Genomic DNA, 18,872 nt, shown 5'->3' on the forward strand with positions numbered 1-18,872 from the left:
AGAGGAAAAGAGGGGGAGACTGCTCTTGTAATGATTTTCAGTATCAGTAGTGGAACTTAATCCAGTTACTATTGTGTCTCGGAATGGACTCTTACACTTCCTGCGGTCACTGACCCCTCTTAGAGCAACGCAACCAACCACATGAAGTTAAAGAGACTTTATCTTTTATAGCTTCCAGTGGCTGAATCTCTGATAGGGATTGATTTCCATACAGTACCCAAGATTGAGTGTGTGTTTGCAAGTTTGAGCTCTTTACAGCAGCATTTCTTCTTTTTTTGGACATATTGATATATTACTGTATCATCTTATACAGTTGTTATGGGGACCAAGCAAACAGTTGCCTATCCAGCAGGATGGTGCAACACTATATATAAGTACAATACAATATAAGTACAATATTCACTCTTTTAGCTCTGTTTTGGTCTCCACCTACTTCTGATGGACATAGCAGGCTGAAATCTCTCATTTCTTTTGCAGATTTCAAAACATTATTCTTCAGCATTTTGTTACTTGCAATTGTGCAACCACTGTTCTGTGTATTTGAAATTTCTGCATGTTTTAGTCCTTGCTCACATTGCATATGGTTTGTTGTGGACAAGTCTCTCATGAAAAAGAGCTCTTCATCTCAATGTGATTACCTGTTAAAATACAGAATTCAGTGGACATGTTCATTTTAAATTTGAATGCAGACTGATTTGAAAAGTCAGCACTTTGTTTTTTCATAATAATGTAACAAAAATAAAAATAAAAATAACAAAAATAACAGACAATCTGAGTTGTTTCAGTAGATACAGTAGAGTAGATTTTCAAACAGAAATGAATGGAAAACAATGGCAGGCTGGAACTGCCGATTAAACATTCAAATTTCTAAAACATGGCAGCATGCTTTGCAAAATAGGTAGCTGTGATGTGAAGTAAAGTAAAACATGCAAAACCATTGACACTGTCCTTTAAGTTACAACATTCTCAATCTCTGCTCTATTTTCTTTATCATACCATACTATTCGTTATTTTGCACTGCTTTACACAGTGGTGCATGAAGACAGGAGACTGGGCACCAAAGGGTAAAGATGAAAGTGTTAAAGCAATGCACAAAGCAAAATTACAGTTAATAAGATGTCTTGATAGCTGAGTGATAAAAGTGCATACATTGTGTGCATGTCACATGTTATATTTCCTATAATAAGAGTTTCTTTTTAAGAGTTTACTTTTGGGGTATTCATTGACCCTATAGTTATTCGATGCAATGGAGAGCTGCACAAGACATCACAGATTTTAGTCCGAATAATTTGGCATATTGGGAAAAGGTCTTCACACACTGGCTTCCACTGCATTTCCAAAGGAGTTCAAGTTGACTTACCTTGAAAGTCATTCCTCCCTCTGCTTTTTCCTCACTTTATCCACCTCCCAATTTTCACCTCCCTCTCTCCAGTGCTACACTCTATTCTCCAGTCTAGTGCTCTCCAATTACCTCTGTGGAGCCACTGGTTTGTTAAGATAAGTGAGGCGGCAGTAGAGATAGGCCTCCAATCTTAAATAAAACACACCAACTGCTGTGTCTCACCTCATTGCTTTCGCTGCAGTGGGGACTGCAACACTCCCACCTACAGTACAGCACTACAGGAACAGTCGTAAGGCAGAGCTAATTTATATTCAGTAACAGTTTCATAGAGACCGCAGTTGTGAATTTACATGACATAAACAGGACCATAGTGCGATTCCCTGGCCTGACTTTGGAGGCAGTACGAAATGAAAAAAATGTGTGTGTCTGTGTCTTTTTAGCGTATATGTATTGATGCCTCTGTTCACTCCTTCCACTCTTTGTGTATACTTTACTAAAACTTTTCGGCTTTACATGGAAAAACTTACACTAGTGTAAGTCTGGAGAAATTTGAATCTAAATCACTGGATGACCATTTTCATCCCAGCTCTAGCCCAGTGACTCTAAACTTTTTAAAATAACTTTTTTTTTTTTTTGCTCAAAATGAAGATAGGTATAGAGTGACAGACTGGCAGAAATAAAAGGATGCCATCCGGCTGTCTGAGTTTTTGGGCCAAACCCAGGATATCGCTCTTGAGCCCCTCATTCACCTTAACCCTCTCTCTTTTTTCTTCTCGGTCATGTTCAGGTATCAGAGCGCTGTGATTACGTGTATGTAAATGGGAAGGAGACAAGAGGGAAGAGCAGGGTGATGCTCAACTTTACCTATGGTTTCCTGAGCACCCAGTTGGAGATGAATGTATGGATGCCCCGTCTGCCCTTGCGCATTGATGTGGCCGACACCGAGCTCAGCCAGATCAAAGGTTGGAGGGTCCCTGTTACAACCGGCAACAGGAGGTAAGGCCTGACCAGTTCTGTGTGCTATATATCTGTTGTTGCTTATAGGCGCCATTAGCTTGATCTTGGAGAAGTCTTGTGAAAAAAATAATACACCAGTACCAAACTGAGACACAGCACTGTGCTATTATACTGTATAAGTCGGATACTGTTGTGCCAGGTATAATAACCACTAGGAAACTTGTTTTCAGCATTTTTAAAAACATTTCTAACCACAAGGGTTGAAAGCAGAAGTGGCACAGTCATGCAAGAACCACTTATTCATTCTTAAGTAGCTCGTACAGGTGATTTAAGAAATAAATTAGTACTGGTACTTGGATTTTTTCTGGCCCAGACCTTACGTACAGTACATGTCATGTACACATAGTCTGCCTTTCTGCACAGGGCAACATCACTAATGACCTGAAATCATAATGCCTTAATCTGAATGAACATGAAGTTTAAATTTGATACAGAAATTCAGTTCCGACAACTTGAAGCCTTGGTGTAAAATTCCTCTTTTTACTCTTTGGTAACATTTTTCTGAATGAAACACCCACAGATGGAGCAGAATGGGTAGCCTTACATCGAAATTTCAGGGTTGCCAATTACAGTAATTATGTAATTTCAGGAATGCACACCTCCTCATAAAAGTGTGGTATTCATCAGTCTGAAACAATCAATTTCTAACAAGTCTGTCCAGTTAAAAGAGTTTTAATCTGACTTTGAGCATTCATACAACAAGCCTCAAAGTAAAAGAGGTCTAGGATAAGAATAGGAAAATGTTCTTGAACAAAGCTTACAATGTTTTCGTAAGCCTCTAGTACATCTCAAGCCTTGGTTATAAGTCCTGTGTCTCAAGTCAAGTCCAAGTCCTAAACTTTCACTATGGAACAAATCACTATGGAACAGTTACTGCTGGAGCCCAGAGCTAACGTTAGACATAGCTAACGTTAGACACTGGCAGTTGTTTATTGATTTTAAAAGACATAATTAAGGCTACCAATTTTAGGATACAAAGATTTTGATAACATGCCGACTCTGATGGGGGCTCATTGATTTCATGTTTTTATAGTTAAGTAGAGTTAATAGAGTTACTGTAACTCCAGCTCTTACTGTTGCTAGAGGTTGTAAACCCCTATCTGCAATTTTTCACCCAAAGGTTTTGCATGTTGTCATTTGTTTTGTCATAGCTTTGCTAATCCAAGGTATTCTCTGTTGTTTGCCTGCTCAGTAGTTACAAAAATTAAGAGTTGATTTGCCTCACAATTTTGTATGACAAAATTCTTCGGATTCAGAGAGGACATCAAGTAATTTCAAGTCATTTCAAGTCAAGTCCTTTTTTTAATAGACTAGCCCATTATCCCATATCACAAATTTGCCTCAGAGGGCTTTACAATCTGGACAGTATACAACATCCTCTATCCTTAAACCCATCAGTCAAAGTGAAGTCAAAAGTAATTTGTGTTGAAGTCAAATTCGAGTTACAAGTCTTTGATTTTGTCAAGTTAGCTACAAAGTCATTTGATTCATTACTTCAGTCTCAGTCATGTGACCTGACTCCACACCTAAGAAGAATATGCAATAAGAATTGATACGAGAGAGTCACATGCCTCTTCTTTAAATTTTGGTGTTTCCTGTCAGATTTAATCCGTTTCAATGGCGTTTTCATACAAAAGCAAGCAATCATTGTGTTATGCATTTCACTCTGCAGAGATATTTACAACCAGAAGGCTTTAAATGCAGTAAAGTCAGCCCTGCACTCACCATCTGTAATTTTTGAGTCTGTTGTTGTTTGTGATGTTAAACTAGATTGTATTATATTGAGAGGTGTGGTTCTGTTATCTGTCTATTTACAGTACATATGTAGTCAGTCATCAAAACATCAAATCTGTGTTTGGTGCATTAGAGGGTAGGACAGTGTAGAGGCGGCACAGTTGCCCTGAAGATAAAGGTTAGTGGGATTTCACTCAATACAGTACAGTAAAGTCATTATTTTTCACTCAATACTAATGATGATGGTCGACTGATGGGTTGTTAGTTTTCTCTGGGGTAAAAACTCTTTGGTGCTTTCATTTTCCAAAACATTCAATACCTGGCTGCAGACACAACCAGATCGGAAAAGTGACATTTCTATGCTGTGTGATTGTAATGGACAGTCTCAGCTGATGCTTAAAAAAGTGCTGGATTTTCTGTTGTGTACTTGTATCACTGTGTTGGATGCATGTACATACAGTATATGCAACAAAGAAGGAACTGGAATTTCTGTGTAATTAGCAGCACAGCATAGACTAATATCAGGCTAACCTTTGGCTTCATACACAAAAGTTTTCTTAAATTGTGTTTACTTTTGCTCTTGAAATAGTACCCGCTGAAAAGCAGTATGGATTATCCCATCTCCTCCAAGTTTTTATATACTCAGATGTAGCCTAACAGATGTTGATTCTCAGTAAAGTTTTCAGTGTTATTTTTATCTCTGAAAGAATTGATTGAAATGAACACTTCAGTCAGTTAACAGTAACAGTTTAATTAACACCTATAATAATACCGTATTAGTTCATGTTAATTAGCAGCCTGACAGCCCCATAAAAAGCATAGAAAAGTTGAGATACTATGGCAAAGACACTCAACGTAAAAACTTCAAACTTTTGTGTTTAAGTATTTTCCAAAATCAGTGAATTAAATTTACTATTATAAAAATGCGGTTAAACAAATTCCTGATGTTACATTATGAATTCCATAATTTCAAAGATTCTACTTTGAATCAAATCAAAGACAAATGGATACAACATATGTACAGGTTATTACAATATTACAATATTAATGAGTGTGTTTATATACAATATCCTGGTTATGATCAGGTTTTTGGAGTATCCTGGTTTTTTGTTGTGCATTGAAACACCATATCTTGGTTTCAGAAACACACTGACCTCATGAATTGGATTTATTATTACGGACAGAGTAGAAGTTACTTTTCTGCCTGGTGTTGAGTCACACTGATTTAATTCAAGCAGCATCTCCATCACATGTAAAGTTCTGACCTCAGGCTATGTAATAATGATGTTTATTTGGACTGCAGCTCTTGACAGGAGCTTTCCCCCTGCTGTGTGAAAACATATCCACCAACCCTCCAGCACACCTGTGGTGCGGTATGTGGAAGAACAGCTGTGCCTATGATAATTATATGATTATTGCTGAGAGGTTTGAGAATGGCTCACAGCTTAACCTTTGCCACCTACAAACCAACTACTCAGCCGTGGGATCCTGGTTAATTTCACTTAAAGCCATTTAGAGGGAAAGGTCGCTCAGCAATGTGTTATGCCTCTACAGCAGCAACAACCACCCTGCTGGTCCTCAGTATTGTTTTTCAGTTGGAATAATTTAGGATTAGCATGATTTTGTATTGTTTACCCTTCAGTGAAAAATCAAATCTACATTTCTGTAAATAATTGTGTGCTTAAAGGAATAGCTCGACATTTTGAGGAATATGCTTATTCGCATCCTTTCCAAGAATTCGATATGAAGATCGATACCACTTTCATGCTTATACATTAAATTTGAAGCTACAGCCATCATGGGGTTAGCTTAGCTTAGCATAAAGAGTGGAAGCAGAGGGAAAAGGCTAGCCTGGATCTGCTGGACTATTTTTTGGAGTTACTGCACCAGGCCAAGAAATAATTCAGCAAAACCACCCCATAAACGTGTTGTCTTTATAAATTGGCTTTTTACAGTTTAAACAAACGAGATACAACATGTTAATTAGTGAGTTTTAGAGGCTAGCCGTTTCCACCTGCCTCCAGTCTTTATGCTTAGGTAAACTTAACTGCCTGCTGGCTATAACTTCATATTTAGTGTGCAGTCATGAAAGTCTAACTCAGCAAGAAAGCGAATAAGTGTATATGTTAGAATATTCCTTTCAAAACTGTTTATGAATTGTGTTACTAATTATGTTTGACTGCTTTTGTGTGTCAGGTCATGGGACAGCGAGGAAGAGGAGGAGATGAGAAAGGGCAGGGGCTGCATGCTGCAGTATCAGCACTCTACACTCAGGGTGCTCACGCCCTTCGTAGCCAAGGCTGACTCAGAGGTGCTGCCAGACCCGCTAACTGGAGCGGAGCCTCTTGATTACTTCCTAGGTCCTGATTGGCAGGTAAAAACGTTTAAGAGTCCAAACTGAAACAGACCTGCCAGCAATTACTAGCGGGATTTCGTGGGTTTGGCATTTCCAGTCTTGGCCAACCACAACTAGATTTGTTGGACAAAAAATTTAAAACAACTCGTTTCAAAACTGTGATTTAATAACAAGCTAAAGAATTTGTTAAACCATTAAAAATGCATTATCACAGGGAACAAAAAAGATGATCGCTTAGCATTTTTCTCCCTCTTGATTGACAGGTGGATGTGACGAGTCTTGTACGTTATTCTCTAAAAGTGGCAGACCCAGATGTAGCCAGGTTGCAGGATGGGGTGGTGCTGCAGGGACGGGCTGTGGGCACTACGACTGTACAGGTGAGCCATGAGGTGTGCGTATGTGTGGTTTTAGCAGCTGTTTGAAGGATGTACATGTATATGGATCTGCAGTTTTGATGAGGTTGTACTCATTGCAGGTGCTGTCCCCTCTGACGTCATCGGTCCTGGCTGAGAGGAGCATCAGAGTGGTGGATGATAAAGTGAGTGTGACAGAGCTGGGGGTGCAGTTGGTTTCTGGACTCTCTCTGTCCCTGCAGCTCAGCCCAGGAAGCAACAGGGCCATAGTCGCCATGGCAACCACACGGGAGACGATCACGCAGCTCAAACAGGTAAGTCACTGGAAAATTGTTCCACACAAACCATAAAAGTGTGGGGAACAGCTCAGCTGTTTGTCATGGTACTTGTCTCTTTTTATCCTTTATGCTCATTTCTATCCTCTTCACATACCTACACATACACTGTACACCAGGGTGTAAAAACCATACAAAAGGACAAGAAATAAACAAGAACACTGTATAATACATGTAATAATAAATTATAAGGTCAGTGTGAGATTATAAAAGTGTTGCTTATTGTGGGATTATTTATTTATTGGGAGTGAATCATGGATTTCTCTTATATTCAGATTTTAAAACAGTCAAAAAAGATTTATAGATTTGTCACGTGATACAGAACTATACTCCTGTACAAGATTAATAGATCTATCAAATAAGCATCTATCAAAACATGCTATAAAATTACATTCTGCATCCTCTCTTTGTAACTCACATCTTTGGAAACTCTGACTCACTGCCATGTGAATAACAGTCATAGTTTACCAAAGAGCACAAACACAAATACTGAATTCAGATTGCTATAGGCTGTGATTAAATATCAAAGGTGTGAGTAAACAATGCATTTTCATTTGTATTTATTGCCATAGTGTAATTACTTATTGGCTTTTTAACAAGTAAACCATTTCCCCCTTTTAGTAAGCTGCTACTGTTGCAGCCTTGTTTTTACTCTTAAAACATCTTAAACATTCCTTTTTCTTGTTCTGTAATAGTGTAGGCATTCAACAAGCAAGCCCCTGGCATTTGTCAATGACCTCCACTGACAGTTTTCCTCCTTTTATTATGCACACCAGCCTGGAAACACTCACAGATGCATGTATAATAAGACAGCACCATAAATAACATTACCATCCTTATAGATCCAAACATGCTTCTTGCACTGTTAGTAGATTAGAAAAAAAGATTTGTGTCGCTACTCTTTGATTTGACCACATGCAAATCAAACCTTGTACATAAGACTTGAGTATTGATTTCAGTGTTGAGATTTAGCATTTAACACTTTATCAAAGTCTGTCTGAAGCCAAATAAATTGCCTACTCAGCATGTGCAGTTATACCATTCACTGATTTAATTGATTTCAATTTTGATTTATTTTGATTATATCCTAAATCCACTAGGTTATATGCGCTATCTTGTGCCTGGAGAGGGCATTGTAAAGAAAACACTATGTTCAATTAAACATTTTACTTAAAATATTATGGTGCAGTGGATACAAGTAATAAAAATGATCATGCAAGGAATCAGAAATTTCTGAACTGAAGGGGAAAAGATCCCTCCCTGTTGCTCTCAGAGATGATTGGATTGTATTTGGTTGGGCGGATGTGGACCGGGCCTGATGTCTGGACCGAGGTGACTTCTCTGTTGGAAAAACATGAAAAATATACCACATATGCTAGTGAGGCCCATAGAGAAGTCCAGGCTTGCAGGTCACAACATCTTACGGAAAATGAAAGAGAAACTTTCCACTCTTGATAAAATGGTGATTCATAACCATATTAACAGTTTTGAGTGTTGTTTAGGTTGGTACCCCATTCTTCTGAAAATCTACAAATCTATTGGAGAAATTTAGCATTAATTAGCTTTGTTATTTATGATACTGTGAAACATCCAAATGTGATAGCAGTGCAGGCTCAGTTTCTCAACTTTAAGCACAAAAGCCCACATTTCAAGAAGAAAAATCTCTTATTTAAGGTAATAACCACACCGTTCCGCATTCATATAGGTTTTCTTCAGTGAGAGTTCAATTGTTCCTGCACAATGAGCAGAAGTAGTACATGCACCACCAACGATAACATTCAAAACAGCTTTAGTGTAAACCTTCTGTGAAGGGAGATTAGAATTACACTTTTAACTTTCTATGATACAATAGTATGTTATTACCATATCCTGAATGTGCCTTTTCCAATAATATTATGGGCTTCTAGAGTGAAGAATTGAATTATAAGAAATGTCACAACAATGACCTTCGGGGTGTGATAATATTTGTTTTCTCTTTGCCTCTCAGAATGTGAACTCATTGTGTTCACAGCCCTGACTATCATCTGCATTTACCATGCTGTGTGAGAGAGTGGAAGAGGCAGACAGGGTGCACAGATGATCATTTTAAAAGCTCACTAGCACATTTAGCCGTGGCAGCTTGCCCATTTTAAACCAGCTCCCCGGCGCAGGCATGGGGGCAGCAATTAGGCAGTCCATAGCTGTTGGAACGTCAGCTCACTTTACCTACAGTACAGTGTCACTGTGGCTGGTCTGCCCATGTCAATAACAAAACTATTAGAACCATGCCAGTGCGGATGACCAGCCAATTGTGTCTGCAATGGCAAGCTGTTAATGCTCTGCTCAGGGCGATTCATAATGTATTCAAACCCAAAATATAGGTTAGGTCTGTGGTGACCCAGTGGCTCACATTAGCAACAGGAAATAGGTCATTGTGTATTAATGTGATTCGATAGGCTAATTCTGCTCTTAGCATGACCCTTGTTGCTGTATTTCTTGTTCTTGTGTAAGGGACTTCTATTATGCTCTATCCACTTAGGCTAAATTATATTTCATACTATTACTTCATAGGACTATAATCTATGATACAATAGCACCCTACTGAGTGCAATCATAAAGAGATTAGCATAGGCAATTTAGTGTTATTAACAATCATGGGAATATGGCTCTCAGTGAAGGCAGGGGGGAATATTGATTTCCTGCATGTGCTCTGACCTGCTTTTCCACATATGAACTCTATATTGCTTTTCTTTCTTTCTTTCTTTCTTTCTTTCTTTCTTTCTTTCTTTCTTTCTTTCTTTCCTTTTTCTTTCCTTTTTCTTTCTTTCTTTCTTTCTTTCTTTCTTTCAGGAGGCTGTGGTCAGCTGCTGGGTACAGTTCAGTGATGGTGCAGTCGCTCCACTTGAGCTGTTTGACCGCAGTATCTACTCTCTGACAGTCTCTACCCCAGACGAGGGGGTGGCCACAGTACGCCGCACTCCGCAGTCCACATTTGTAGTTGCACATGGTGAAGGTGAAGGCCAGGGGGTGCTAGTGAGAGTGGAGCTGAGGATCTGTGAGGAATGCCAGAAATCCAAGAGGAAGAGTAAGTTGGCAGTGGGCATGGGGCTCCTCAAGATCAACTTCCAGAGCAGCAGCAGAGCCGTAGCAGGAGGAGGTGGTGGTGGAAGTGTGGTTGGCACTGAAGGAAATAAAGATTATGATGGTGGTGCATCAGAAGTGGCAGGGGAGCTTAAAACGACAGTGACGTCACAGCGTGCTGCGACAGATGTGGATAAGTGGTTGTTCAGAAGGACAGTACCTAACCAGCAACAGACAGAAACTACCACCTCAACCACAATTTTAACAAGACATGTGCAGCCACATGTTGTGTGGATTGGCAATACAACCAGAGCTACAAGAGATACCACATATACCGTCATTCCCACGACTGCCACTACAACTATGAGCACACCTAGCTTAAATACACCACTGAACACTGCCAGACCTATAGATACAACAATTGGTGTAGTTAGTAAAGGAGAAGGGCAGAAGAGAAGCTATGGAAGCATGCTCGACAGCCCCAATTCACCCCCTAACAAAGACATACCTAAAGCAGATGTGACACCCAAGAAGGAACCACCTAAATCTAAAACCCCAAAGGTAATTGAGAGCGACCTTATCCGGACATTCCGAGCCATGTCGGATATGGAAATTGGCATGTATGCTTTGGTGGGGGTCTCCTGTGTGGCTATCTTGGCTTTTTTGCTCAATTGTGCTTCGTATAACCTCTGTTTCCGTAATCACAAGACCCCCATACAGGCAGGCCCGCCACCAAGTGGGGATCCAAAGGATCATAAGCATGACTGGGTGTGGCTGGGGAGCAACAATCATAGCGCTCCAGCCCCAGGTGCCCCAGCTCAAGTGTCCACGCTAAAACGTGAGTCCCATCGCCCTCTGGAGTCCCGTCATTCTACTGACTCCATGGGCCACCGCAGCCTGGAGAGCACCCTGCCCACTGTGAGCGCCCCCGCTGTCCCCGAAAGAACTGCCACCCTGGGCCGCTGCAGGACCAGCTCCCAGCAGCAGCTGCAGGGAAAGGTAATCGACCCTATGGCAAACCGCTCAGCCACCTTGCTGGCAAGGCCACACCGCAGCGAGCCACTTCATTCCCCCACCAGTAAGAGGAACCAGGTGCAGTTCACCACCTTCACCACACTGGACATCAAGCACTTGGCTGCATTGAAGAAGAACGGTGTGGACTTCAATTGGGCAAACCAGCAGCAGACGCAACAACACCAGGCACCTGCTGAGCCCCAGACACCATTACCTGACATGCCATGGCCTGTAGTCAAACCTCTAGGAGAGCCCCAGTGAGTTCTCTGGGGTGTGTGTATGAATATGAGTTACTGTAGTAAGGGAGAGAGAGATAGAACAAAAAAATGCAGATATATGACACGTTCTGGTGTAGAATGTGAATGAAAGATAAGCTGGCTTTCATTTTTTTGATAAAAGACAGGTCACTTTAAAGGAGATATTTATTGAGATTACTAAAAAACTTTATTTTAGCAAAACGTGTGCTCAGTGAAAGCATGTAAATACAGTATGTGATGGTGTACCCATGACGACCAACATTAAAGACACTGTTTGTTTCTATGAGTTTCAAGTTGATTTGCATTCTCTAAATGCAATATTCTTGTATTTAAAAATGTGCTCTACAGATCTGTTGCTCTCCTGTAAATACACATACATCTATACTTTTACTTATTTCTACATTTCTAACTCGAAACAAATGAATTTTTACCTCCTTTTACTTTGGTACAATTCTGTTACCCCTGTAGAAACGACTCCAGATATTGCTAGTTGTCAGAGTAAATGCAGTACGGGAGGGATTATTTCTTGTATGTAATTCTATGCTTTTCCAGCCTTTTGTACTTTTTTTCTAGGATTCCTCTTGAGAATACCTGAAGAGTTTGTGCAATTTGTCAGAGAATATGCAACATTTATCAAGTTATTTTGAGCAATCTGTCACAGCAAGTCTTCACTGAATATTTATTCAAATCACATGCATGCTATGCAAATGTAGTCTGTGCAGAGTTTGAAGTGGACATTGTTTCTGAATTTTTTTAACAAACTTACCTTTGGCTTTGGGCTTCTCCTGGGAGCCTGGTTCTACAATTTGTAAAAATGTCTAATCTTGGCCTCTTGACAGAGAGCAATACATATTCAACTGTGAGATTTTTCATGTGTAAATGAAAAATTATGATGCCTTTTATATGTAACATCCTCTTAATTTTAAACCAAAATGTGATGTGTATTTCCTATGAGATCCTATCAATAAAGAACAAGTGGATACATTTGTTATAGATGAAATTCTATTTAATTCAACCATGGTTTCTAAAGCCTTTAAAATAGTATCATTCATTGAAAAGCACAATGAATGGTTTGGATTACAGGCTAAAGCTCTGCTATGAATCAGTGGGATTTAATTATGTTTAATCACTATTGAATGTGATTTAAGGCTGATGTCATCATTCAGTGAAATGTCACACTGACAGCAACTCGATGTGCCTGCCAATATTGGAATCCGTTGCTACTGCAGCTTTTAAAGCTGCACAAAATAACTATTAGACTGACACTAAGACAAAGAAGGGAAAAGACAGAAACTGAAAGTAATCCCTATTTTGTGTATTTTGAGAATGTCCCCAAAGAATTACAGGAACTGTATTTTGTCAAGGTGGAAGCTTGCATATGATAATTCACGCCTCATTTGTCTCCTTTTCTCCATCTTCCTTCCTGTGTCTCTGAGGTGACCACAGCTACACTTCTCAAAATTACATTCTAGAAGCTGTGATGCATAAACAGTGTCCCCAGCTTAAAGAAACCAAGATAATCTGATACCCTGCACCTCAGGAATTGGCAGCTGTGGATATGACAGCACGCATCATCACTCCCTGCTGCACAACAGCATCGGTGTGGATTTAGAGTGTTGATAAAAGCAATTTTAATAACTTTCTCCCAAATTCTCCACCTACAGGCCCAGCATTTTTGTATGTGTATAAACTCTCTCCCCTTTCCAGTCGATTTATCTATCCAGCAGCGGTACGAAAAGTAAACAAACTCGTCTCAAGATAAGCAGTGATTCAAAGCTTCCTCTGCGGTGCATCATGGCCCAGCATCTTTGATTGTGGACCTGCTGTATCATACGGGACGCAGAATTAGGAACTCAAAAATTCAGAAACAGTAATGATGATTAAGATATAAAAGCTGCAGAGTTTGTATGACAACAATGCAGAGTTTGCATAGCAACAATACTCTATGTCTCAATGTTTTTCTGCTGAAGGATTTTTTGATACCTCAGACATTAGTTTTCATCCCTTGGTCTCCCTCATTTAAACAACTTATGCTGTCTATGTCTAAGTATTGGCTTCATCATAGTTCTGGGAGAGCTCCTCAGTTAATCATAGTCCTCACGCAGGCCTTGGCTATAATATGAGTTTGTTGGGAAAATTCCTGTTACATTATTTTGGAAATAATCCATTGTGAATATAGGTGCATTAACATAGCAGTCAGGGCTACTTTGCATATAATAAAGTATGTAAGTCACAAACTGGGAAAATGTCTTGCAAACAACAAGTCAAGAGTAGAGACTCAGTATCATTACAGCAAGATCTCTAATCTGGAGCATCAGCTTCGCTATTGACAGATTTAAGGGATTGGGGTCATTGTGTTGGAGGATTAGTGTGCATTAGTGGACCCTCTCCATGGCACACTCCTGATAATGTAGGCCAAAAGAGACAAGGTCGCTTATCTCTCACAAGGCTGCTTTCCCACAGGTTGGGCTCATGGTCACAGATGGAGGCAGGTGTCTGTGGAAAGGTGTAGCTGCAAATGGAAAAACTGCTACTGTATACAACTATTGTGTGGTCTGTTTAACTGAATGGATATAAAAAAGTACTCTAACTTGACTTTTAGAAGGGAGAACATAAAGAGAAAAAAAACAGATAGGCAAGCAAAGATAGACAACAGAAGACAAGCACACACAGAAGTCAGTCCTAAGATGAATAAGGAGAGAGGTAACTCATCACAGGTAGAGGGGGGACTCAGACTGTATGGCAGCTCATTAAGACAAAGTACCTTGTGCTTCCCCGCCGCACTCAACGTTGTCATTCCTTGTCAGCAGAGTGTCAGTGCTCGGAGTGCATCATAAGATAATGTCACCGATTTTACAAAGAAGGGGACAAAAAGCAGAAGACACATTCTTTGTGTTAATGAGACAGTTTGAAGAAAGCAGCTTTGTCAGAGCAGAAGAAAGAACAGCCAAAAGAGGAAACTGAAATACTATGGATGAAGCAATGTGTAGACAAATAATTGTCACAACTTGTTTCAATAACAACAAAATGGTGTGATACCAAATACAAAATAAAACATTTATAGCTTAAAGGACCAGTGTGTAACATTTAATGATATCTAACAGACTTTGCAGAAATGGAATAAAATATTCATAAGTATGTTTTAATTAGTGTATAATCACCTGAAAATAAGAATCACTATGTTTTGTTACCTTAGAATGAGCCCTTTATATTTACATAGGGAGCGGGTCCTCTTCCATGGAGCCTGCCATGTTCCACCGCCACGTTTCTACAGTAGCCCAGAATGGACAAACCAAACACTGGCTCTAGAGAGGGCCTTTCGCATTTTTCACGAATTTTACGGCCACCATAGATTCTCCTACATGCATGGAATGGGAGGGTGAGGGGAAGTGTATTCAGTTGGTTGCAATCTGCAACCTCACCGCTGGATGCCACTAAATCCTACACACTGGTCCTTTAAGTTTGCAAGTGTAATGAAACTGAAAAATGAGAGTGTGAGGGAGATCAAGAGAGACAGGGACAGAGAAAGACATGGTGATTCATCACTGCATGACTGCCTGCTCTTGAGAAAGTGATTGAATTTTCATTTAAATTATTCCAGTTATGATCTTCTTTTGTTTGTTTGTTTTGCATGAGTAAGGAATTGTAATGCAAACTAAATTCCTTTGTAATTCTTTACAGACACACCCCTAGATCTCGAACCTTGTGAAGTTTTGTCATGTCACTATAGCCTTGGACTATAGCCTAATTGGATCATGAACTGTAAGTATTTTTGAACATTTTTACCAACACATTCCACTAAAAACATCACCAATATTTAGCAAATAAATATTCAAATAGACCACCAGAATAGTTCATCATGAATCTAAAGGTGATTTTTTGCTTGAAATTATTAGGAAAAGAAAGGGACCTGTAACTGTAACAACGGCTGTATGTTAAAAGTAAAAAAAAAAAAAAAAGAAAGAAAAAAAAAGAATAACACACTAAATGAATCAACAATTCAAATATTGAAAATAATAATAACAAATACAGTCCAGAATTGTACCCAGAATTGTACATAGTTATAAGAAAGCTAGATAGCTAGTTCACCGTATCAAAACAGAATAACAGAAAGATATATGTGAGAATCTGACAGATCTGAAAGAACTACTCTAAAAATGGCTTTGGTTACCGTGTGTGCAACTGCATTCAAATGCAATAGAAAGGAAAATGGTTTATACAAAAAGAAGCTCTGAAAGAGTATGAATGATGTATTATTTTTTTTCAAAAGCATACAATCCAATGGTGTCTGATCCCAGGTTTATATCCTGAAAAAGGATCAAAACTTTGTTCAACTAAAGTAATGTAGATTTGAGTCAAAGCAAACAAACACTGAGCATTGTCAGAAATTTATTATATCAGGATAAACCCCTTGAAATGTATCATCTTGTTTTCAAGGGGATCCCAAACAAATACTCACAAAACAAATCGAAAACAGAACAGTACAAGACACAATGATATATAACAACCAAACAAACAACAAACTAAATTACAAAGAAAAAAAAAAGGAAGGAGTTACAACCTTAACAAAAAGATCAATCTATAAATACAGGAAATACAGGAACAGTGATGGCATTACTGAAAACAGAGGCAATCTGTTTTAAGATGAGAAAACAAAACATTTTTAAGTAAGAAAAATGATGACAGAGAACGGATATTTGCAGGTAACTTATTCCAATCAGAGGGAACCCGAAACATAAAAGCTTTTTTTTGCCAACTTCTTTAGATACACATGGGACTATAAAGAGGATCAGAGCATCTTAAGGAGTAATTTGACGTAAAAGGAACAAAAAATTGCTTTAGACAATAAGGATAGTTAAAGTTAATGCATTTAAAAATAAATTCGTACCAGTGAAATTGACATCTTAAATCAAGAGGGAGCCACCTGAGTGTGTCTAACATTCTGCAATGGTGTGTGAAAAGAGAACAACCTAATATAAATCTGCAGTGTGTTATATGTAATATTGAGGGGATGAAGATCAGCTTTAGAAGCATCCTGGTAAATAATGTAAGTGTTGTCCATTATTGGTAGTATAAGTTGTGAAACAAGTCTCTTTCTAATATTAAATGTAAAAAAAATAAAATGTAAAAAATTGTCTGAAAATGTGCTTTTTCCATTACATGATCAATGTATAGTTTAAAAGTAAGTTCAGAGTCAATCCACACACCTAGATATTTATTTTTTTCTATAGTCTACCGTCATTACATGTTAAAACCAAAGAGTTGGATTTGGAGTTGAGGTTCTGTCTCACACCAAGAAGCATTGAGTAGGTTTTTGTTTTATTGAGCAGTAATTTGTTGGCTGACAACCAAGTTTGTAGAGTATTAAAATCAGATTGCAGGGCCTCTTGAATTTGTGATATAGAAGCTTCTGATGTATATATAATGGTATCATCTGCATATAGTTGTGCACAATAATCATAAAAAAGAGTGGGAGATCATTAATAAAATAGAGAAAAGTAGTGGACTTAAAGTAGAACCTTGAGGCACACTTCTCTACTGAGTAAGTAAATCTGATTTATTCCCTGTTAAAACAACACATTGGTTTCTGTTGAACATTCTGCAAGGCCACCAGTAGTTCGGGTTAGTTACACATTAATTAAAGTAACTACCAGTGCACAGTGACCTTTTGATTACTGTTTGTGTGAATATTGTATGGACATATCTTTCTCTAATTTGAAATGGTTTCCTAAAGGAAACTGTTATCTCAGGAATGTAATTCGTACGCATATCTTTAGGACATAATGAAATAAATTTTATAACCCTAGTATTTTAAATGGGTTAAAGTTGATGACAACAACAAACATCAAGAATTTGTAATTTGGTAGTAGTTCATTTATTGTCACTATGATGTACTGTACATAGCAGTTTAGTCGGTACACAGTATAAAGCCAAAGTATACACAGAAACACAAACCTCTCATACTTCATGGGTTGTTCTTTATTGATGCAATCTACTGTATAGCAAGAGATTTGAGAGTTGAGGTTTTGCCAATTAATTTTAAGTTATTTTAAATTCTTATATACATTGTCTTTTGGGAACTTTTTCTGAAACAAAAACGTAATTTGTGAGAAAGAAAAAATAGACATCTTTATTTGTATCCTCTTATCCTCACGACTTCTCTTATTCTTTATTATTAGAATGATCATCTGTTTGCAAAATATACCTGCAGCAAATTAAGACGTTAATGAGTAAGGATGGTTTTTCCTCTATGAAGAGTATTGACAGTCATTTTTCCCCTCAGAGCTCTCTAACTCACATACTCAAACCAAATGTACACATTATTAATTATATTGCATGCAGCTGTTTTCAATTTGTGATATAATTTTGTTGAGTGTATGGAACTGAGAAATGGATGAGCATAGTGAATAAAGATGTTCACTTCTTTGTTATTTATTGTTTTTTAGAGGAACTTTGAGCTGTGGCTCAAGAGGTAGAGTGTATTGTCTGCTAATTGCAGGGTTGGTGATTCAATCTCTAGCTCCTCTTTTCCATATGTTGAAATGCCCTTGAGCAAAACACTGAACCCTAAGTTGGGCAGGCCATCTGTGTATGTATGTGAGGCAAAATAGTTAAGCGCTTTATCCGTTAAGTGCTATAAAAGTGCAGTCCATTTTCTGTGAAGCTAAATGTCCAGTTATTATAATAACACAGTTTAAGAAAATCATAGTTTTTAAAGGAATATCATCTTCCAAATAAGACAAGCAATAAAAATCCATCACGAACTTCAAATTAGATTACATAGCCGTGATTAAAACAGTCTACGGGAACAAGGAGTATTGCATTTACAGCAGTACTGCCACAGATGTCACAAGTCTTCCACACATCACAGCAGAGTCAGTTTCTTCCAACCCCAGCACCTTGCTTCAGTAATCTGAATATATTTTCTAAGGTTTTTAATGTGTTGCACACAACTAAACCCGGTTTAGAAGAGCCATGAAAGAGTTTTTTATGCCTTTTCATTAGAAAAACATTCTGGCTGATTGCAGTGTGGACCTTTTTATGAATTGTATGCTGCAAAGTTGCAACAAGAAATAATAGTGTTGGTACCTTCAAGAAAAATGAAATGATGGGACTGCATAGCAAGTCAGACGTACCATGGCAACATTAAAGGTGTTTGTAATGGAATAGTTGTATTCATCCCTGAGATAGCTGCAGGCGCCCGTCTGGCTTCGCAGTTACTTTTCCGCCTCATTTCAGATCTGAAGAGCAGGGTGTGTGTGTGTGTGTGTATGTGAGAAATGCTTGCACACAGAAATTATACCTGTGTCTGATTGTGCATGTATGTGTATGTGTGGGTTAAGGATGAAGGTAAAGGATTCAGAGCTGGCCTGTCAGAAGGAGCAGAAATAAGGAAAACATATG

The 18,872-nt window shown here is 38.6% G+C and overlaps 1 protein-coding gene across 1 annotated transcript in view; it reads left to right on the top strand.

Moving 5' to 3' along the window:
- The window catches only part of si:dkey-1d7.3 (transmembrane protein 132C), a 35,100-nt gene extending 22,648 nt beyond the window's left edge, over positions 1 to 12,452 (top strand). The window contains exons 7-11 of the mRNA XM_044334641.1: positions 2,130 to 2,338; positions 6,290 to 6,467; positions 6,713 to 6,826; positions 6,925 to 7,116; positions 9,967 to 12,452. Coding sequence (XP_044190576.1) covers positions 2,130 to 2,338; positions 6,290 to 6,467; positions 6,713 to 6,826; positions 6,925 to 7,116; positions 9,967 to 11,472 — 2,199 coding nt within the window. The 3' untranslated portion in view covers positions 11,473 to 12,452. The remainder of the gene's footprint in view (positions 1 to 2,129; positions 2,339 to 6,289; positions 6,468 to 6,712; positions 6,827 to 6,924; positions 7,117 to 9,966) is intronic.
- Positions 12,453 to 18,872: the final 6,420 nt, after the last annotated feature.

This window comes from Thunnus albacares, chromosome 18 (assembly GCF_914725855.1).
Source record: "Thunnus albacares chromosome 18, fThuAlb1.1, whole genome shotgun sequence".
In the NCBI taxonomy this organism is placed as follows: domain Eukaryota; kingdom Metazoa; phylum Chordata; class Actinopteri; order Scombriformes; family Scombridae; genus Thunnus; species Thunnus albacares.